Genomic DNA, 22,480 nt, shown 5'->3' on the forward strand with positions numbered 1-22,480 from the left:
ACTCTGAGCATCACAGCGAAATGCAAAGTCGAACAGATTGTTGGATATAAGTATTTAACACGTATTTCAAGGGACCCTTCAAGGTGAAGTGGCCCGTTAACACCCCTCCAGTCATAGGGGGAGAAGGAAGTGGAAGCAGGAAAGGCCGCCGGGAGGCAGTTGCTAGTGGGTTATAGATTGTTGTAAATCCAATATCTGTATTCTGCCAATGATTTTTAGTGTCTAGCAAAGTTATGAATTTAAGCTCCTGGCTCGTCATTTGAAAAGATTGAATAGAGACACTAAATTTATGGCTTATTACATCAATCTCTAATCCACTAACCCCGGTTCCATCCTAACTCACTCCCTCCTCCTTACTTTCCCCCAGTGACTGAAGGGGTGTTGATAGTCCAATTCACCTTGAATGGTCCCTTGAAATATGTGTTAACTACTTATGCTAAACAATCTGTTCCACTTTGCATTTAGCTGTGACACTCAGAGTATCTTTCCCATACCTGAAGAGCTCCATGTAAGTTCAAAAGCTTGTCTCTCTTACCAACAGAAGCTGGTCCAGTAAAAGATATTACCTAACCTACCTTGTCTCTCTAACTCACTCATACTCCTTTGAAAATCAGAGACATAATGTACATATGTTCATCTGTATACATGCCCTTAATTAAGATATCTTTAGGATTATAGTCCCCATATATTTAGTCTTGGAAGGATTAGATTTTTATTTTTTAATATTGGAAAATAAAGATTCCATCACACACACACACACACACAAAACGACAAAAAATATTTCCATCGGTAGTAATTGACATTTACAGATAAGCAAAGTAAAAAAAAAGCTACTTGAGAGCTTATGAGAGTGTGATTTAAAGATAGGTACTTTGTATATTTTTACATGTGATGTTGACTATTTGTGTTTCAATGGTTATAAAACTTTCACTTTTTGAATCTCAGTGTCTTCTGCCATTAAATAATTATTGCCTGACACTTATTGTCTGACCCCACTCATAATTTCCTGCAACTGTGAACAGTTTAATTGATAAATATAAAATAAATAAATGCTTAAAATCCATAATTTTGTGCAACTGTGAAAATTTAAATTGATAAACATTGGAAAAATACTTAAAAATAAACATTAACATTATTTCTCAATGTGACAAAAATAAAAATTGAAGTCAGAGACACTGGATTTATGGCTTATTACAACAATCTCTAAACCACTAACATTGAATGGCCCCTTACCATCTGTGCTAACTACTTATGCAGAACAATCTATTCCACCTTGCATTTTGCTGTGATACTGGGAATATCTCTTCCAGAGCTGAAGAAGAGCTCTATGTGGCTCAAAAGCTTGTCTGTTTCTCACCAACAGAAGTTGGTCCAATAAAAGATATTACCTCCCCCACCTTATCTATGTAACGGAGAAAGAGAGGAAGAGAAAGAGAGGGAGAGCGTCAGGCTTTGTCTGGAATCTTTAAAGGAGCCCAAGGGAATTATTTTTATATTATCCAATACTTCCAATAGCAGCGGCAATTAGTAGTTAATGACCATATTCTCCTTTCAGCCACCACAGTGTAAATCAGGAGTTGCTCCACTGTGTCTGATTTGCCTCTCATTCACCCCAATGTAAATCAGAAGTAAATCTATTGCAATTAGTGGTGGCCAAGATTAGCAGTAGCTGACTGTGCATAGTAGAAGTCATTGATTGTGTTTAAAATGAGTTGTGTTGCCATTGGTCCCCATTCCGAAATCTACTCGTTGCACTATTGCAACTGAGGTTTGTGATGTGGAGACCTGCCCCCCTAGCAACGAGAAGGAAGCCCACTGGATGCAAATCATAGACAAGTAGAGAGATGGAACAGCACTGGAGATAAGAATGGCAGTGTTGTTGGGTTTTTTTTAAATAACGTGAAGGTCTATTTATCCCATACACTCTATCTATCTATCTATCTATCTATCTATCTATCTATCTATCTAAACTGTGGCATCTAAGAGAAAACAATGACTGGACAGATTGATGTATGAGGGATTAGTTTGTTAGCAAGTGAACCAATCTCCCCGTGACTCTTTGTATATAAGACCCCATGAAACTCTGTACACAAGTCTGAAGTATTTTGTCTCTATCATTCTAGTTTTTGTTTCTCTAATTCTAGGGACTCTGTACTTAGGTTGAATTTAGCGTGTGATCAAATGATGGAATGTACATACGATTTTTCTCTGACCTGATTGACCGGTGGAGAATGTGTCCAGATGTCAAGGAAGGGATTAATTGTGATTGATGAGGGACACTTGGTATTGCAAATGTCTTCAGTGATCAATGAGATAATGACCCATTAAGAGATTATTTTAGCTCATTAAGAATTACTTCTTGCCATTGGTCTTTTCTATAATAAGGACTTGGTTACAGATATCTTTAGCTTATTGATTAGATACTAGTGCATGGGATGGTGCATCCATCCAGTTTCCCATATGCAAGTATTCTATTAATGAATCCTCTCCTTTAAATATTCACAGATTCAAGTTTTGGATACAGAAAGATTTCACTGAAAGAAATGCCTCATCTTGCTGCATACTGACACCTCATTGAAATGTAAGTGCAGTCCTTATGGGTGTCTGTGATTTTCAAAGGAGTCTAAAGGAGGAGGTATCCATTATCATGGCAACCATCCTACCTAGCCAAATGACTCACATTGCTTAGGTGGGAGAGCAGACTCACTCCAGGCATAGAAGTCTGGCACAGTGACTTGGCTGACCTGGCACCTAAAGAGCGGATAACATATCATAAACCAGGGACCTCAGCAAAAATTGAGAAAAATTGGCCTAACTTTCTAGAAACTTTTGTTTAATCCCTAGTGGATGGAAACTGAGATGTTTCTCTCCTGTCTCACAGACACACATACAAATACATTGAACCCACCAAACCAAGATAACCAGGGGAGATGGCACTGTGGATAGAAACTCAGATTTTCCTCTCCTGTCACACACACACACACACACACACATATTGAACCCACCAAGGTGACCAGGGATGATGGCATGCTATCTGGAGTCATATAGAGAAGTTTCCAGATACTATGAATTTTTGAATCTCTGGGGCAGGACTGAGGGGGGCACCAGGCAAGGTCAGAGCATGCACCCCTTTGCACGTCGATGGAAAATTTGAGAGTGCTGCATGCTGAGGTCTCTGTCCATCCTAGCAACATAGCCAGCATTTCTCTCACTTTCCATTCCTTTACAGTTTTGTTCTTTTGTCTTTTTTTCACACCTTATTTTTGAAAGAAAAAAAATCAATTATATAGAGCTCCTTGAGAAGCCTTTCTAACTCCTTTAGGATCCTCTGAGATAGACAGATAGATAGATAGATAGATAGATAGATAGATAATCAAAGAAGCCCAAAGGAGTTGTATATATAAAGTCTATATATATAAAGGGAGCCTAAAGGAGTTAGATGCCAATTCAATGGGAGTTGTGTGCCTAACTCCCTTAGGATCCTTTAACAATACCAGGCTTTTGTTGCAACTCCATCACACACAATTGTATTCACTTTGTCACTTTGTTTGATCTTTCTCCTAAAAGGTTATTTTATTTCCAATTTGTGGAGTACGCTGGGATTTTCAAAGGAGTCTTATGGACTTAGGTACTTGAACATCTTCAAAACCACCTAGGTAATTTAGGAACCTCAGTCCTATAGCAAAAGTCACTTAGGAGTATATTGACAAAGGTACTTGGACACTGTGACAATGAACACCTAGTTGGTAGGTGCCTAGGAAATCACACACTGCAATTCACAAAGCCTGCGTTTGGCACCCAGGCTCCCTACGCAATGAACGGGGAGAATCGGATGTCTTAGGCTATGATTCCCAAAGCCACCATACTAGCCAGAGAAGAGCCTAAGCTAGCCAACGGGAGATTCTGATGAGAGGGGTGTATGCTAGTCCCACCCCTCTCTCTGAGCTAGGTGCCTAAATCTAGGCCACAGGGAAGCACCTGTTTCTGCTTAGCAATTCTCAGCTGTGATCCCTCTCTGGAGTTAGTTGCATTTTTTGCAAGAAGCCAGAGGGTGAGGGAAGAATGACCTTCCTCATAACTGTTAGCTCAGTGGTTAGTGTACTCCCCTGGGATCTAGGAAACCTGCTGATTCAAGTATCCCTCTGCCTCACAAGGCAAAGGGATTTGAAGCATAAGCTGCTGCCTCTCAGGCAAGTTCCCTAATCCCCAGGCTTTGGATGTTCTGATATAGAGCTCCCTCAGTCTCTCCTGTTGATAAAGCCCTGCTCAGATACAAAATGTCTATCTGCGGATGCGGATATCTGTGAATATAAATCAGTATCTGCGGAACTGCAGGGCTCTACCGGTAACTGTAGCGGTGAAAGCAGCAGGCTGGTGGGCCACCACTCCCAGTAGCCAGCACCCCACACCGGCAGTTCCTCTGGTATGGCTGTACCGCCCCCAGCCCTGCCCACAGGGGTGGTCACCAGGCTCACCGGCAGCTGTCCCTGGTCGCGCTAGTGCAGTGGGCAGGGCTGGGGGCGGGGCTGGCACTAGTACAGCCATACCGGAAGAGCTGCCGCTGCAGGGCACTGGCTCCTGGGTGTGGCGGCCCACCAGGCTTCTGATTTTGCCATTGCGCTTCCTGATAGAGCCCTGCAGCTCTGCAGATACCGATTTATATCTGAAGACATCCACATCCATGGATAGACATTTTGTATCCATGCAGGGATCTACCTGTTGAAGCGGTTCAACTCCGGATAACTAATTAATGAGTCATTGAAGTGGAAGGATTGGATCCTGGGTCTCCCTCAGCCTGGGGGGGGGGCGTACTCTAGCCATTGGGATAGAAAGTCATTCTAGCAGGCTTTATCTGGCCTAATGACTCTTTAATTATTTATCCACACTTCAGCAGGAGAGATTGAGGCAGTTGAACAGAGATTATCCCTTCGTCCAGTAGTGAGGGCACTCACTTATGGGCTTGCAGATCCTTGTGCAAATCCCTTCCCCTCACCAGGTGGGAGGGGACATGAACTGGGGGGCTGTCCCAAGTGTGTACCCTAGCCACTGAGCTGAAAGTTACAGATTTCTCCTGGATTTCTCCTTTTTGCACCCTATCTTTTTGTGTGAATTTGCCTGAGCAGCCCAATTTGATAGGCAGCCTCTGAGCACATACCTACTGGTTAGGGCCCCACATGGGAGTTAGGCAGCTGAGCACCTGTCTTCCCCTGGTTTGTGAATCGCTCTAAGGCTTTGGTGGGAGATAGGTGTCCGGATGCCTAGAATGAGGCAGCAGTGTACATGGCCAAAGGTAGATACATAGGCACCCAGGGAACTTGTACTGCAAAAGCCTAGGTGCCGAGTGCATTTAGGCACCTACTGGGTTCAGTGGGAGTTTTGTGAATTGCAGTGGAGCCTAAAACTGGGATTTAGGCAACCAAACCCAGATATAGGCACCTACATATGCACTTTAGGTGCTTAATTCATTTGTGAATCTAGGCCTTGGGTGCTTGACTTTCAATGAAACTTTGGTTCTATAGGTCAGCTTTTCAAAGGCCTTTAAGTACCTAAAGAAGCAGATAGATGCTTAGTGGTGTTTTCAAAAGCACACTGGTGCCTAACTCCCATTGAAATCCTACTGTGTTAGGTGCTGTACAAACACAGAACAAAAAGATGGTCTCTGGCATGAATAATCTACAATATGAGTCCCTCTCGTCTATTCAGATTCTAAAGGTATTTGGTGCAGGGACTGTTCTTGTACAATATGTCTATACAGAGTCACACACAATGGGGCCCTGCTCTTGGGTTGGGCTGCTAGTTGATACTATCAAGAAAATAATGAACAGCCATGGATCTAGACTGGTTGGAATCTGGCTAATCATGATTAAATTCATCACAGGTGGAGAAGGAAGGCACTGCATGTAAGGAATGGATGAAGGAAACCAAACCAATGTCAGCCACTTCATCCTACTAGGATTCCCCACTTCTGCTGAGCTGCAGCTGCTCCTCTTCTCCGTCTTCCTCGTGGCCTATTTGTTAACGCTGATGGAAAACATCATCATCATCCTTGTCATCCGGGCCAACCACCAACTGCACAAGCCCATGTATTTCTTCCTGGGCAACCTGTCATTCCTGGAGATCTGGTACGTGACAGTCATTGTGCCCAAGATGCTGGCAGATTTCATGACCCAGGATAAGCGCATTTCCTTCCAAGGATGCATGGCACAGCTGTATTTCTTCGTGAGCTTTGTGTGCACTGAGTACATCCTCTTGGCTGCCATGGCCTATGACCGTTACTTAGCCATATGCAACCCTTTGCGGTACCCGTCCATCATGAGCAATAGGTTCTGCGCCCAGCTGGCTGCAAGCTGCTGGGTTTGTGGCTTGATCACCGCTGCAATCAAGCTGAGCTTCATCGCCCAGCTCAGGTTCTGCAGCATTGACACTATCAACCACTACTTCTGCGACATCTCACCTCTATTGAATGTCTCCTGCACTGACTCATCCCAGGCCGAGCTGGTGGACTTCATCCTGGCCCTGATGGTCATCATGGTGCCTCTGTGCATCGTGGTCACCTCGTACATCTGCATCCTGTTCACTGTGCTCAAGATCCCCTCATCCCAGGGCAGGCAAAAGGCCTTCTCTACCTGCAGCTCCCACTTGGCCGTGGTAGTCTTGTTCTACTCCACCACCCTGTTCACCTACGCCCGGCCCAAGGCCATGTACGCTTACAACTCCAACAAGCTGGTGTCAGTGCTCTATACTGTGGTGGTGCCGCTCCTGAACCCCCTCATCTACTGCCTCAGGAACAAGGAGGTCAAGGATGCCCTGAGAAAGGCAAAGCTTGGAACAAGGAGCACTGGGGAACGTAGTTAAAGACTGCTGGAGAAGGGGGTTACTGATGAGTCTTGGATGGATGTCATGCTACACGAGGAACAAGCAAACCTGTGTTATCCTATATCTAGGTGAAATTCGGCAAGCCACACTGCTGGGGAAGGATGGGCTTGTGGTTAAGACAGTGGGCTGTAGCTGAGCAGATCTCTGTTCAGTACTTCTCTCTGCCTCACACTTTGAATTTCAGTGAGATTTGGGTCCCGAGCTCTGGCAGGCTCTTTCAAAAATCCCAACCTAGGTTCCCAGCTCTGTCTGAATATCAATGGGTAGCTAGCTTCTTTGGTCACCTTTGAAAATCTCAGCCCAAGTTTACTCAAAAGTTTACCAAAAGTTTGTGGCCGTGCTGGGGCAGTGTTCGGGATCACAAGACAATTCCCCCCGCCCACCCAAGATTTGTGTTGGAAGCATATTGATTCTGGTACTGCTGTCCATGGAGAGAAAACTAACCATTAATATACAGGCATGTCTCTCTTGTCTACATATATAAGTATACACCAACCCGTTGTGTCTGGGCTTTACTACCTTTACACACATCCCACCTGTTCTGTCTCTCTCTGCTCCTCCCTCTGCTGACTTCTCCACCATTCTATCCCTATTCTGGGTTCCCACATTCAAAAAATTCCTATCCCATTGGAGTACACCTCAATTCTTGTCCTCTTTCTAACCCCCTGTGCCATCTCTGTTCACCAGTCCTTTGCTCCTCTCATTCTCACTTATCCCCCCAATCATCTGAAATCAACGGGTGTTGTGGCTTCTCAGCACTCGGGCTGGTTAGAAATTTTCCATGAAAGTGTGTTCTGACAGAAAATTGGCATTTTGACTAAACAATTTTTTTCACAAGTGCTTATATTCTGTGGAAAATTTCAATTTTTCTTTAAAAAAACCAACAAATGCTTGAAAAAACAACTTCTTGAAAATATTTTGGCAGTGCCTAATAGGAGTTTGGTTCAGTTTCCTCACATCCTCATCGTCCTCTTTAGGTAGCTCTCACCAACCAAACTACATCTCCCATAATGCAGCACAAGTGGGGACTCACATGATGCAACTGCCTCCCATGTCCATGACAGGAAACCATGGTAGGTGTAGTCCAATCAGGGAGCTCGGGTTATAGTGGTGTTGAATGTATAAGGCAATTGAACTGCAACTGCAATGTGGCACTATGGTGGCATTTCAAAACTGAAATTGATTTTCAATATTTTGCCAAAAAGGCAAACTTTTCTGTGGAAAACGTAGATGAAATAAATATTTGTCATTGAAAAAATCCCATTTTCTGATGAGTTCTACTCAATATCCAAAAACTTCTGAAAAATCAGACCAAAGGTGTCTGAAGTCATCCTCTCACAATCCAAGGAACCAACAATTTATGAACATGTTGATCTAACTCCTTCTGTTCTTGAGATTCACATCTGTAGAATGGCAAAGATCCTACAGGTAGCTATGGCATCAAAGAAAGGACCAGCCATAAGATGCAGGATGGCTGAACACTGTTGGGACGGTGGATTCTTCCATTGTTGAAACTGCCTTTGAAGCATGACTTAATTGTGCATTAATTATTGGAAAATAAATTAAATTACTTTCTTTGGAGTCCATGCTCAGAGGACGCTCAGCTAATGAGGGAAGTTGGTTTTAAGGGTGAGCAGAAATTTAATGAACAAGTGTAACACACCCAGTATATTGTTTTCTAGGAGAAGAAAGATGGTCTTGATTTACTGGAACAGATCTCCGGATACTGGGGGTCAATTTTCAGCTCTGGGTGACCTTGGAAATGCATTGAGACAGGGATTTTCAAAATTGCCCAAGGAAATTAGGGACCCAAGGAGAGATTTTTCAAATGCCAATGGAACTTCTGCTCCTAAGTCACTTAGGCATTAAAAAAAATAAGTCTCACCCCAATTTCCATTGGTTTTCAATAGTATTTGGGTACCTTATTCTTCCTTTTTCATTTAAAATCTCCACCCAAGTCCTTTGTAGATCCCAACTAAAAGTCTCTATGCCCCAGTTCTCTATCTGTCAAACAGGAATAATAACAATTCCTTCACTTACCTTGTTTATTAGAAATGCAAACTCTTTGAGGTACGGACAGCCTATCACTGTGGCTGTGCAGTGCCCAGTGCAACGGGGCTCTAATCTCACATTGAGTCTATTGGAGCTACGGTATTGTAATAATAAATAAATCTTTCTTTGTCAACTTAATAAAAATGCCTTTGTCATGACCTATAACAGCAATTACAGTTATCAATATGCAACAAACAATCAAAATCAGTGCTTAAACACTTCCCATAAAATACTTGCAAAATGTTTACTGGAGCCCCCTGTAGGGGCTGGACCAGAGAGAAGGTAACAGCCTACTACTCTGCCACCAGATAGATATCCTCCTTTAGTTCAAGTGGCAAATGGCTGTGATTTAGGTCTGATGATCCAAAGTTCCAACTTTACTGATGATGGTGAGGGAGGGGGAGTTATTACATTGTAACTGAGCTCATGCACCAGACTTAGACTAGAGAAAAATGTCTGGTCAAGAATTTTCCATTTAAATTGTTTGCCAATGGAAAATTGGGTTTTCAAGGAAACAAAAATTTCTCAAACAATTCTGATAGTTAATAAAGCTTAACCGCCCCCCCACCCCCCGCCCATTCACGAAGAGGTTTTTTTTTTTCAGCCAAACCCCTAAATATTTCAATTCACAATGACACAGTGGTGCCTCTTAATAGTTGTAGTTTGGGTGGCCTATGTTGTCATTTTCCACTATGGGCTCGGGTCTCTGGCCAGAATACATCTCCCATGGTGCACACCCACTCCATACAATAAGGAGAAAAACTCGTGCATCATTGGAGGTGTAGTCCAGCAGGAGATTGTGGCCCCAAGAGAAGGAGGGGTGCATAAGGCATTGAACCTACCACGATGCTCATGATGCCACACGGCCCCATTTTGAATATTTTGCTTTTTTGATATTTCACCAAAAAATCATTTTTGTCAAAATTTCCCAGGGAGGTGGGGACAACACCCAACACAGTATTGCACCGTGGGACATCTCCAGTCCCAGTCTCCATAACAATAGGCCGTGTCCTATTCCTGTTGCAATCAATGGAAGCTTTAACAATGGGAGTGGGTTGTAGCCCTAGTCAATCAACAAAGTTATGGGACTTTTCATCCACCAAAACTGCTCAAGCCAGCGCCTCTCCTTGGGAGAAGCCAAAGTTAAGAGATAAGCCTGGGGGTGATCAAGAAACCTGTTGGATCCCGTATGTGAGCTGGAGCTAAAGAAAGGAAGGGTTATCCAGTGGTTAGTGTGTGTGCTGGGGCAGGTTCAAGGCCCTCTTCTGCTACAGGCTTCCTGTGTCACTTAGGGTCACTTTTGTAAAGGTATTTAGGTGTCTAAAGATGCTGACAAGAACCTAGCGAGATTTTCAGAAGCACTTACATACCTAACTCTTGGTGACTTCAAATTGATTTTAATGTGCATTAGGCACCTCTCTGCATTGGTAGGCATCTTAATCCCTTTTAAAAACTGGCCTAAGTGACACGGGAAGTCTATGACAGAGTAGGGGACCCAAACCTAGGTATCCAAAGTCCAAGTCGAGAGACCTAACCGTGGACCCATCCTGCCACTCAAATAATTATTTACAAAACATTCTGAAATTTTGCAGTCAGTGAGCAAATTCTCCAGTGCGATCTACTCTTTCTACACCACCAGCAATTCTTAGTTTCTTAATTCTTAAAAAGATTGCACCCTTATCCACATGTGGAAAACAAAGTTAATTGACTGCTTAAAGAATGTGTCCTATGGGAAAAGGAAAGTCACTTTAAAAAGCAGACCACGGGTGAGTTAACGAAACATTCAGAGTTACTCATTCTGAGTCAGCCAAGAAAGCTGCTGCTGCTTCCTAAGGTACCATAGAGCACAATAGATAATGCTGAGTACATTCAGAAATATAATCACAAATGTATGCAGATGGAAAACTCATATTTTTTTTTCTCTTCTGTAAGAAATCAGTGAAATCAAGGAAGCACTTTTGTCATTGCTTTTCTGCCATATGACTTCTGGATGTTTCAAAGCTTAGGATTTTGTTTTGTTTTTTTATTTTTTTCTTTATCATATTTCTTAAGATCCACTTTTTTTGAATGAAATAAACCCAATGGATTATCTGTGAATCACTGTGGCAGTGTATATACCTGAAAAGTAAGTAATTTTATTATCATCTGACCGTGTTATGTTTCCAGTAGCTACCCTGATTTGTTTTCAGTGACAAAATATTAGTCCTTCTTGGGTGGGAAGACAAGTAAGTTAGAAAAGGCAGAGAGTTAATTTAAAATAATTACTAGTTTATAATGGGAGGGAAGAGAGAGAGAAACTGGCTCTGTGGTGAAGTCAGATGATTAGACATAAGGACACATGATATCTGATTATGTTGTCTCTTAAGCCAACTTTACAACAAAGCTCTACATTGACTGTTCTGGGGATACACTAGAATAACATTGGAGTGAGTGAGAGCAAAATCAGTCCTGCTGATGCCAATGGAGGTACTCCTGATTTACATCAGGGTGGGGGAGAGGAGAAAACCGTTGAGCTTAACACATATTTTCATATTCTATTCTATTCTATTCTATTCTATTCTATTCTAGCTAGGTTTTTAAACTGCACTCCTCATGCTAGTATCCAAGCACTTTCTAATAGAGCATTAAGCAATGTGACTTCACATCTGTTCCTGATTTACACCAGTCTCAGCAAAAGTAAAATTTGGACCCCTTTTCTCCTCTTTCAAATGAGGAGTAAGGAAGTGATGTTTGGAAATGAATCAGGCAAACAGTTTTCTAGCTAGAAGACAAATTGGCTTGGATTGGCTTGGGCTGAACTCTTGTGAGGTGAAAGTCTGAGTTTTCTGCCACTATGAATGGTGAAACTGTCATGAGATTGGCTCTTGTAAAAATGTAGGGGTTCTTATCTAACAGATTCCCATCTAACTTCCGCCCAAAATTTCCATACTTAAGTTTTCACATCTATCTATCTATCTATCTATCTATCTATCTATCTATCTATCTATCTATCTATCTATCTATCTATCTATCTCACACGTTTTCCCTCTGTTTTCCCTTTCTAATCTCTTTCTCTACTTCCCCTCACTTCTCTCTTTTTTCTAGATTTTTTAATGAAATATATGTATTTAAGTCTACATGTTTATTAGTTTTCCTCGCTTGTAAAAGTTCTCTCATTCATTCTCAACCTTCTTTCAACTTTCAGGACCAGTCTACTTCCAACATGATAAACTACACATGTGAATGTTTGCTTATGATGAAGAAGCACAATATCTGTTGCAAGAAAGCGTGATTCTTATGTATTGTCTTCTCTGTCCCATGCCCAGGGTTGCAATGGATCGTTCAACTGCATGTGTCTGCTGACAGCTACTATATACCAACATGGTGATTGGAGCTCATTGAGGAAACAACATTCTCCCCAAATTGTCTCTTCTTTCCTCCATATACAAAAAGAGCCATGGAAAACCACACAACGGTGGCTGAGTTCATCCTGGTGGGATTCGGAGGCCATCCTGAACTGCAAGTCTTCCTCTCTGTCCTCTTCTTGGTTCTGTACACTGTCACACTGGTGGGGAATGTCGGCATGATCACCATCATCAGTGCTGACTCCAGGCTCCACACCCCCATGTACTTCTTCCTGAAGAACCTGTCCTTCCTGGACCTCTGCTACTCCTCCGTCATTGCCCCCAAAGCCCTGCTGTGCTTCTCAACAGGGCGAAAAGCCATTTCCTACAATGGTTGTGCTGCCCAAATGTTCTTCTTCTCTCTCTTTGGGACCACCGAGGCATTCTTCCTAGCCGTGATGGCTTATGACCGCTTCGTTGCCATCTGCAACCCACTGCGTTATCCAATCACAATGTCCAAGAGGATATGTGTTTTCCTGGTGGCGGTCTCCTATCTCTCAGGCTGCCTCAATGGCAGCATCCAAACAGGCTTTACATTCACCTTGTCCTTCTGCGGGCCGGGGAAAATTGACCACTTCTTCTGCGACGTCCCCGCAGTGATGCAAGCCTCCTGCTCTGACACCTTTGCCAATGAAATGGCGATGCTGGCCGTGTGCGGGTTCATCATAGTAAGCACTGGCCTGGTCGTCCTTATCTCCTACAGCTACATCATCACCACTGTCACGCAGATACCCTCTGCTGAGGGAAGACGCAGAGCCTTCTCCACCTGCACTTCCCATCTGGTGGCTGTGAGCGTGTTCTTTGGGACAGTTTTCTTTATGTATGCTCAGCCTGGGGCCATAACCTCCCCAAGTCAAAGTAAAGTTGTCTCTGTGTTCTACACCATTGTCATCCCCATGCTGAACCCTTTGATCTACAGCCTGAGGAACAAGGAGGTGAAAGTGGCCCTGAGAAGACAACTGAAAAAGAAAGTCTTTTTCCACTGAGCTCCCTGAAGTAGCAAGGCAATTCAACAGTGGACAGGTAACTGGGATGGACAACAATAGGTGACAAAGACAACGAAATTTCTACAAGGCGCTTCCATGGAACAATGGTCTCAGCTGGTGAATATTATAGGGAAAGGCAGGGACATTCAGTGGCCTGAGGGAATTAAGCACTCCATTGAGCATCTTACTCCCTTTGGCTCATTTTAAAATCCCAGACAAAATGTAAGGATGATGAATCAGAGGCTAAGTCTAAGTGCCTTGAAAGAGGAAAAATGGGGGTGGATGGTTTTGTGATGAAGATGTTGGACTGTGACTTGCGAAATCTGGGATCTATTTCTAGCTCCCCGTGTGAACTTGGGCAGGCTGCTTACGCTGAGATGCTAAAAGATTTGAGTGCTCGGTTCTCATTAACTTTAATAGGACTTTAGTGTCCAAAGTCTTAGGCAGCTTTGAAAATCTCAACCTTAATCCCACTGTTTCTCAGGTCCCCATCTGTAAAATGTGGATTTTGATGCTTCCTTTCTCCTGCTCAATCTGTTTACATGGTGACATTTTTGAGAGCACAGACTTTTTCTGACCATGTGTTGTGCAACATCTGGTAAAATGGGACACTGAATGTAAGTGGAATCTGTAGTTATTGCTAATACAATAATTTTAAACCCTGGAAATGCATTGGCAGGGACAGGTGACAGCCACCTCTATGTGAAGAAAACCCGCCTCTTGATTCTACTTTGCATGGTTGCTTACCCTTTCCTCTGAACATTGTCAAACTGTACATACTCCTTTCAATGGACGCTGATGTAAAAGTCTCACAGAAATAAACTATGGGACTTGGGCCATATTTTCAAAGGCATTTAGACACCTAAAGAGGCAGATAGACAGAATGTATGTCTCTTCATAATTTGATTTTTATTTTTAAAAATTGGTACATTCTGAGACTCATTCACCATATTTACAGGAGACTGATATTCAGTGATTAACATCTTGGGATTTCCATGGTAAATGATCAGAGTGAGTCTGATACAGCGACGTATAGTCCACCTAAATCTCATCTGAGATCAAGGAGATTTTATCCTATAAAAAGCCTGCAGAATTGAGCCAGTGTTGTGTCCATTTCACCTCCGGAAGAAACAGGAAAAGGGTTTTGATGTGATTTTTTTACTAAGTTAATGAAACTTTAAATGTGGAGAGAATGGTCTTGACCTTTCCTTCATTTATGCATGTTTTACAACAGTACAACTACATTGATATCAGTGGCGTTACTACGGTTTTACAATGAGCAGATGAAAGGAAAATCCATCCCCTTGGCACCAGCAGATTTCCTCCAGACTTACACTTGGGTGAGTGAGAAGAAAATGATCACCACTGGCTGCAACAGAGTTACTAACGATTTACATGAGGGTATGTGATAATGGAACCAAGCCCACTGGTATAAACGCAGGTACTAGTGATTTATACCAGGATGAGTGAATACTCCTGATTTTCATCAATAGGAATGAGATTTGAATCAAAACCACTGACTTTATTGAGGTGTGTTGCAGACACAACACAGGAGTATTGCACGTAGATGAACCAGTCTAACATAGACTCTGTTTCCATTACCTGACACAGATGTCACATTTTTCACCATTTTCCAACAGCTACCTCACCATTACATCAGAGATACTTCAAGGGCCAGATTCTGAGCAGGCTTAAATCCATGTAGCTCCACTGAAGTCAGATTGGCTAATTTATATTACCTGATGATTTGGACTGAGGTAATTCCTATTATCAATATATGGAAATATACAAATAAATATGGAAATACTTTATTGTCACAAATATGTTGTATAGTCAATACTCTGGAATGTTATAGGAGCAGAAGAATTGCCATGCCCAGTGTCAGCTGTTTCAAAGACAACAGTATTATAATCTGAATCATGGAGAAAAAATTCTTCCTAAACCAGAGAGTAACAGTTGGTTCATACCCCAAAGCAGGAGGTCCCTATAAACAATGAAGCCATTTTAGAATTCTGCAAATTTATTTGATTACATATTATCCAGTGGCAATGAGTTCCACAGCTTAGATGGCTAGATAGATATGTTAAGCTATTCCCCTGCTCTCCCATGTCATCCTCCAACCATTCATACACTGATCCCAAATATTCATTAGTTTATAGCTGGAGAGAAATGACAAAGAAAATAGTGACATATTTTGTCAGAAATTTGTATTTTTTCTCCCCCCCCTCCCCCACATTTCAGAAGTTCACAAAAGCACTGCACAGGTAGATTTGGTCTCTATGTTCATAAGCAAGGTTCTACTTTTCAAAGATTTCTTCCCCATAGTTCTGCCTCAAGCTTCTTTCACCTCTTTATTCTTTAGACTCTAGATGAGGGGATTCATCATGCGGATGACAAAGGTGTAAAACACAGACACCATTTTCCTTGGGTACAGAGAAGTTAACCAGGTGGGCTGTGCATACATGAAAGCTGTGGACCCATAAAATAAACTCACTGCTATTCTATAGGCGGTGCAGGTGGAGAAAGCTTTGTGTCTGCCCTCAGCAGAGCGAATCCTGAGGATGGTGGAGATGATATAAGAATAGGAGATAAGCACGAACAGGGAGGTGCTCCCTATGATAAGGCCGCATAAGGTAAACATCACCAGGTTATTGACATATGTATCACTGGTGTGAGACTAATCGAGGGAGGGCCATCACAGAAGAAATGATCGATCTCGTTTGACCCACAATAGTGCAGTGTAAAGGTGAAGCCAGGCTGCACCATGGAGTTCACACAGCCACCAAAATATGACCCCGCCACCAGCTGAACACAAACCCACTTGGACATGGTAATGGGTACAAGAGTGGGTTGCAGATGAAAATGTACTGATGGTACGCCATGGCTGCCAGCAGGAACCTTTCAGCAGTGAGGAAGACAGAAAAGAAGAAGAATTGGGTGGCACATCCATTGTAGGAAATGGCTTTGCTCCCTGCTAGGAAGCTCACCATGGCTTTGGGGGTGATGGTGGAGGTGAAGCAGAGGTCTAAGACTGACAGGTTCATGAGGAAGAAATACATAGGGGTGTGCAGGCGAGAGTTGGCTCTAATGAGGAGGATCATGCTGACTCCCCAGTCCAACCTCTCTCCTCAAAGACCTTAGAGCTATTAATGAATTTGCTGTTGTGAACACAGTAAATAGGAGGTTGTATTAAATGGCTAGCTCTGAATAGGGAAGTTAATTACCTCCGTATATGGCACTGGAGAGGCCACTAATATCTGCATCTGGTGCATACTTCAAAAAGGATATTTCTTTAAAAAATGAAAATGGTACAGAGAGGAGATAAAAGATTGATTTCACGTTTCACTGTGAAATAATAAGGGAGATTTAGTGTATTTAGTGTACTTAGTTTATTAGAGAGAAGGTTAAGAGATGATTTGATCATGTCTGTAAACCCCTGGTAGCAGAGATCGTTAGCCTTTTTGGCGACAACATCACACTGAGAGTTCGTGACCCCACAGTTACCCTCAACTCATGTGGAAAGGTTGGAGACATGGCAGAGAAGAGCCACAAAAATCATGTCAGAACTGGAAAAAAAGCCTGAGTGAGCCAGATGTAGAGAACACAGTCTGTTTATCTTAGCAAAAAGAAGATCATGTGTGTATGTGTGTGTGTGCGGGGGGATGACTTGATCACAGACTATAAGCACAGAGAGAATATTCTGGATATAAAAGGCATCTTTATTTTTTCAGAGAAAGGCATAACAAGATCCAGTGTCTGGAAGAGAAACCAGACAAATTCAAATTAAAAATCAAGTACACGCTTTTGACAGTGAGAGTGCTTAACCGTTGGGACGAAGTGCCAAGGGAAATGGTGGAGTCTGTCTAAATAAAGACAGAGTGCCTTTCTCGAAAATGCTTTAATAAAACACAAGTTTTCAGGCACAGAACAGGGTTAATGGGGTGAAATTGTCTGGCTGGCATTATACAGGAGGTCAGGTTAGAAGATCAGATGGTCCATTCTGGCCTTGAAATCTGTGAATCTCTGTGGTTTTGTTACAGCGGAGGGTTATTTAATTTCATATATTCCCAAATTCCAAGGGTAAAAGGTACTACTGTGATCATCTAGCCTGATCTCCTGTAGAACACAAGTCAAATGACTGCCCTAAAATAATTCCTAGAGCTGATCTTTTAGAAAAAAAAATTGATCTTGATTTTAAAAAATTGCCAGAGAATCCACTACACCCTGCTGCAAATTGCTCCAATATGTAATCCCAATGGCAAAGAATTAAGAACTAAATGAAAGAAAGGTTTGACATGTAAGAAGGTCTTTCTATCTTCTTGACTCTTATAGTGTTTCCGAATGTTTTTACCATCGATGATGTTGGTTTCAGCTCTGCTGCTTCTTTCACTAGCTGGCTCATCTCCTGAGTGACTATCTCCTGGACTGCGGCAATTGTTAGCTGTTGCTGATGTCTCTGGGTTCCATCAGTCCCATTGGTGGCTGGCTGCCGGGGAAGGAGAAGTGCTCTTTCATCCAATCCCGTGGCTTCTACAGATAAAGGTGCAGTAGCATAGGGCAGTGACTCATCGCTAACAAGGCTTCTTAAAGTCCATTGTCTTTGCTTTCCCCTCCCTCCCATGTCTCCACCCCAGAGCCCCAGGACAAATCAGAACTAAGCATTCCCCCCAGAGTCACTGGGCTTTGCAATCAACAAGGGTAGATTGAGACATCTGAATCAAAATCAGGAGAGTTGAAGAGTGGAGAGTGGAGAGTGCTTTGCCCAAGAGTTTAACCTCTCTAACTGCTGGGTATGCTCTCAAATCCCGCACCACGCGGCAGGGTTACCTTGGAGGGTAGTCCCCCAAAATTGGTCAGATATCTGCTGGGGATGGTTCAGTAGGGGAAGAAATACCTTGAGTACCCCCTTGTAGCAAAACTGCACCATAGAAGCCCCCTTTAGCCTGCTAGGAAATGACACCTGGAGGCCATTTAGTAATGCTACCACCATTCCACAAGCACATCCTGTCCTCTGAACAGGCCTTCAATCAGTGGAAGGCCCAGGAACAGGAACCCACTCTATTTGATACCCTCTGGAGTGGTTCCCTAGCCTAGGGGGCTTGGGAGGTGGTATTGTCTGCCTCCTGCTTACTGGTCTCATACTTTGTTTCCTCACCCTAGCTCTCTTCTCATGCCTGAAATGTTTAATGGTTAAAGTATGTACCACCTCTAGAAGTCAAGACACCTCCTTTTTCTCTTTAATCAATGATCCTAAGACCATGACCTTAAATCACATTTTGTCCTCAGAATGTGAGAAAACTCAGCCAAAAGCTTGTTGAGTATTCTCAAAGGAGGGAGTTGTTGGTGTCACTAGACATCACCCTAGGTAACTCGGGGTGTTGGAAGACCTGAGAGTCGATGAAGCCCCCCCGCTCTAGGCCACTAGGTAACTCGGGGTGTTGGAAGACCTGAGAGTCGATGAAGCCCCCCTGCTCTAGGCCAAAGTGAATCAAAGCCCTTGCATGTTAAACTTTACTAACCTCACAGGCCAGCAGCTGGGAAGCAGTAGTGATAAGGGGAACCTACATGCTTCTAGCTAAAGGACAAGATTACTTGCAGAAAGAAACAGTGAGAACAAGCTGCACAGCCAAGGTCGGGTAATGTAGCCAGAGGGAGAAAGGGGGAGAGGTGGGAATGGAGGAGGGGGGGTGAGAAAGGACGGGGGAAGAAGGGAAAGGCTTAGTTGCAAACTGTATAAAAGACAAAGGCCGCTTATGTTTGAGACGTGCCTGTCTCCTTGCACCACTTTGAGATCTCAAATAAACTTTGATTGCTTCTCCACCCTCGTGTGTTCATTGGCGCGAAGCACACCGGGCAACGAACCCCACTGTTGCTGTCCTCGGGCACTCTGTGCCGGCAACAAGATCTTCGGAGGAAATGAACAGAACAGAGCAATTGAGTGATCCATCCTCTTTGTTGTCCACTCCCAGCTATATTTCAGGTATAAACCCTTTGCCAGGGTTTCCTCCCCACTCTGAACTCTGGGGTACAGATGTGGGGACCCGCATGAAATACCCCTAAGTTTATATTCCACCAGCTTAGGTTAAAAACTTCCCCAAGGCACAAATTCCTTTCCTTGTCCTTGGATGGTATTGCTGCCACCACCAAGTGATCTAAACAAACATTCAGGGAGGGGCCACTTAGAGCCCTATCTCTCCCCAAAATCCCCCCAAATCTCTCCACCCACTTTCCTGGGGGGGGGGGTTGAGAATAATATACCAACTAATAGGTTAACAAAGTGAGCACAGACCAAATCCCTGGTATTTAGGAAACTGAAATCAATCAGGATCTTAAAAGAAGAATTTTATTTAAAAATCAAGTAAAAGAATCACACCTGCAAAATCAGGATGGAGGATAACTTTACGGGGTAAATAAAAAAGATTTAAAACACAGAGGATTCCTCTCTAGGCTCAACTTCAAAGTTACAAAAACAGGAATAAACCTCCCTCTTAAATTTACAAGCTGAAACAACAGATAATCTAACACATTTCCTTGCTATTACTTACAATTTCTGTAATTTTTAGATGTATCAGTTCAGGATCTTTTTAGGAGATGGGTTACCTGCTTGGTCTCTCTCTTTGTCCTGAGAGGGAACCAAAAAAGAGAGCACAAACAAAACCTCCCCCCTTCAGATTTGAAAGTATCTTCTTTCCCCATTGGTCCTTCTGGTCAGGTACCAACTAGGTTAATTGAACTGATTAACCCCTTACAGGTAAGTGATTCTGTACCTCTGCCCAGGAGGGATTTATGTTACTGCATACATTACTCTTCCTTTAATATTTATGACAGCCTTCTTTCACAATAGTTCCTCTCCCCCAACCGCATGACCTATTCTGTCAGTCCTATATATTCTGTGCCTGGTATTACCATGTCCGATTGATTATCATCATTCCACCAAGTTTCTGTGATGCTTATTATGTCAATATTCTCCTTTAGTACCAGCCCCTCAAGCTCATCCATCTTAATATTTCAACTTCTAGCTTTTCCGTACAAGCACTTATAAAATACATCAGTATTGAGTTGTCTGCCATCATGTGATGCAATTGAATGAGATTTTTTTTCATTTGACCATTTCTCTTCAGCTCCAAACTGTACTTTATCAACTTCTACCCTCTCTTCTCTTGTCATTAAACAGAATGGGACTGCTATTGGGGGGAGGGATAGCTCAGTGGTTTGAGCATTGGTCTGCTAAACATAGAGATGTGAGTTCAATCCTTGAGGGGACCACTTAGAGATCTAGGGCAAAAATCAGTACTTGGTCCTGCTAGTGAAGGCAGGGGGCTGGACTTGATGACCTTTCAAGGTCCCTTCCAGCTCTATGAGATAGGTATATCTCCATATATTATTATAACTGTAGGCCTAGGAGCAGAAAATTTTTACAGATCTAGTCTGTCCACATCACTCACCCAGCATAGTAGCTGGGTCTCACCATTGGTTTCACAGATATTATGCACTGCACAGCATGCACCAGCAGCTGCTGGAATATTTTCCTCCTCAGAGATTGATCCTTTTCATGAAACACTTTCACCTACCCTTCAAAGTCCACTCCCTAGTCACCCTGAACTTGCCCAGGTGACCACAAAACCTCTTCTTGATTCTCTCTATGTTATTGTACCGCTTCCAGAGAAGGAAAGGATGGGCCGGGTCCCCAAGAGAGAGGCAGAGCTGGCACAGAAACCCTGTTAAAGTCACTTGGACAGTATGGGGAGAACACCCTAACTTTCAGCCTTTCAAGAAGCCCAGCATTTCTAAAAGTTTGAGAGGTGTGGACTTTTCCCAACCAGCCAACATTCATGTCAGTAAATCACCCACTAGAGTTCACCAATGCCTCTGCACTATGGAGTAGTAAACCTTGTCGTTTATGTACTCAAAATCTAGCTGGGGAAAAGGACACACAACAAGGACTCAGCATTGTTAGGGGAGTCATAGATTTCATCTACTATTTCCTGCACATTGCCCAGGTTTTCTACACAGAACAGCAAGACATTATTTCGCACCTTGCATATCTGCATGATGATGTACTCCAAAACTGATTTTCTGGAATCAAATTGATTTCCCACTGAACAATAGCAAAATGAGGTTGCACAATTTCACATGGCAACATGCATTCTTTTCTCCACCATCTGGACAGCGCACATCTCAATGTCTGTGCACTGCAGGGTTTGGGTGAGCTTGGACCTCAGTTCCAGGAATGTGGTTTTCTACACCTGAAAGTCCTGGAGCAACTGCTGGTCATCCCAAGTTTTCATCATAACCCAGTCCTGCATTCAGTGCTCATTGGATGGGCCCCAAACCACCTCTCTGCTGGGTGCACCTGGTCTTGGGAAGTTGTACGGGCGTATCCGCAGGAATATCAGTTCGTTCATCCACCGGTGACTCGATCTGAACACTGGGGCCTAGCAAATAAAACAGAATGGTTTGCTCTATATATAAAATGGAGGAGAGTGCTGTGTTTCTCTGCACTGCATGCATCTTTGCAGTGGACAATTCATACATACACTGGGCATGAGAGCAGCAGGCTACTGGATGGAACGGAGGGAATTGTCAGCAGTTTTCCCTGGATTCCCTAAAGTATCTGAGAGACATAAAGGTATTCCACAATGCACTGTGAAAATCTCCCACAAGGTAACATGCTAGAAGGTGCCAATAGGGGACACTGGGGTTCCTATACAGAGTACAACACATCTTTCCCCAATACACCCTGTGGACACAAGGTACCAGCATAACTGACCGAATATGAAGGCACTCTGTTCAATTAGTTTTGTCCATGGTAGAGCTGGTTTAGAACTCGAATTCCCATTCTGTGGGAAATTCTGAAATTTGAAAAAAGGAATTGTTGTTCACATGGGGGCCAATTCCGCACCCCTTATTCAGCAGAACTACTTGCATCAGTACGCTCTACTCAATGAGAGTAAGGGTTGTGGAACTGGTCATACAGTCGGTTTCACTGGGCATGTTCATGTGAGGAGGGTAACCAGCATCTTTATGGAAAGAAGACTAAAAACACACTCAGTTCCTGTGAGCCCTATATTTCAGTCTGGTGAATCATTGTAATCCCAGAACAAAGCAACAATACAAAAAATCTATCTTGAAGTTTTGAACCTAACGAAGTACCCGGGGACCATGTCCCAGAGCTTCTAGGAA

At 43.1% G+C, this 22,480-nt stretch overlaps 2 protein-coding genes and 1 pseudogene across 2 annotated transcripts; 2 read left to right on the forward strand and 1 right to left on the reverse strand.

Annotated features, from left to right (window-relative positions):
* The first annotated feature begins 5,907 nt into the window (after positions 1 to 5,907).
* LOC117886102 (olfactory receptor 6Y1-like) lies at positions 5,908 to 6,855 on the forward strand. Its single transcript, XM_034787740.1, has one exon. It carries the CDS (start codon positions 5,908 to 5,910, stop codon positions 6,853 to 6,855), a length of 948 nt encoding a protein of 315 aa, XP_034643631.1.
* A 5,509-nt stretch (positions 6,856 to 12,364) lies between these two features.
* On the forward strand, positions 12,365 to 13,297 carry LOC117885832 (olfactory receptor 12-like). Its single transcript, XM_034787330.1, has one exon. The coding sequence runs from the start codon at positions 12,365 to 12,367 to the stop codon at positions 13,295 to 13,297; it is 933 nt and encodes a 310-aa protein (XP_034643221.1).
* A 2,332-nt stretch (positions 13,298 to 15,629) lies between these two features.
* Positions 15,630 to 16,398, reverse strand: LOC117885833 (annotated as a pseudogene).
* Positions 16,399 to 22,480: the final 6,082 nt, after the last annotated feature.

The sequence above is a fragment of the Trachemys scripta genome, chromosome 12 (genome assembly GCF_013100865.1).
Source record: "Trachemys scripta elegans isolate TJP31775 chromosome 12, CAS_Tse_1.0, whole genome shotgun sequence".
Taxonomy (NCBI): domain Eukaryota; kingdom Metazoa; phylum Chordata; order Testudines; family Emydidae; genus Trachemys; species Trachemys scripta.

Bases quoted from the DNA above. Each gene is read 5' to 3' on its own strand.
- LOC117886102 (XM_034787740.1), top strand. From the start codon at position 5,908: ATGGATGAAGGAAACCAAACCAATGTCAGCCACTTCATCCTACTAGGA.
- LOC117885832 (XM_034787330.1), top strand. From the start codon at position 12,365: ATGGAAAACCACACAACGGTGGCTGAGTTCATCCTGGTGGGATTCGGA.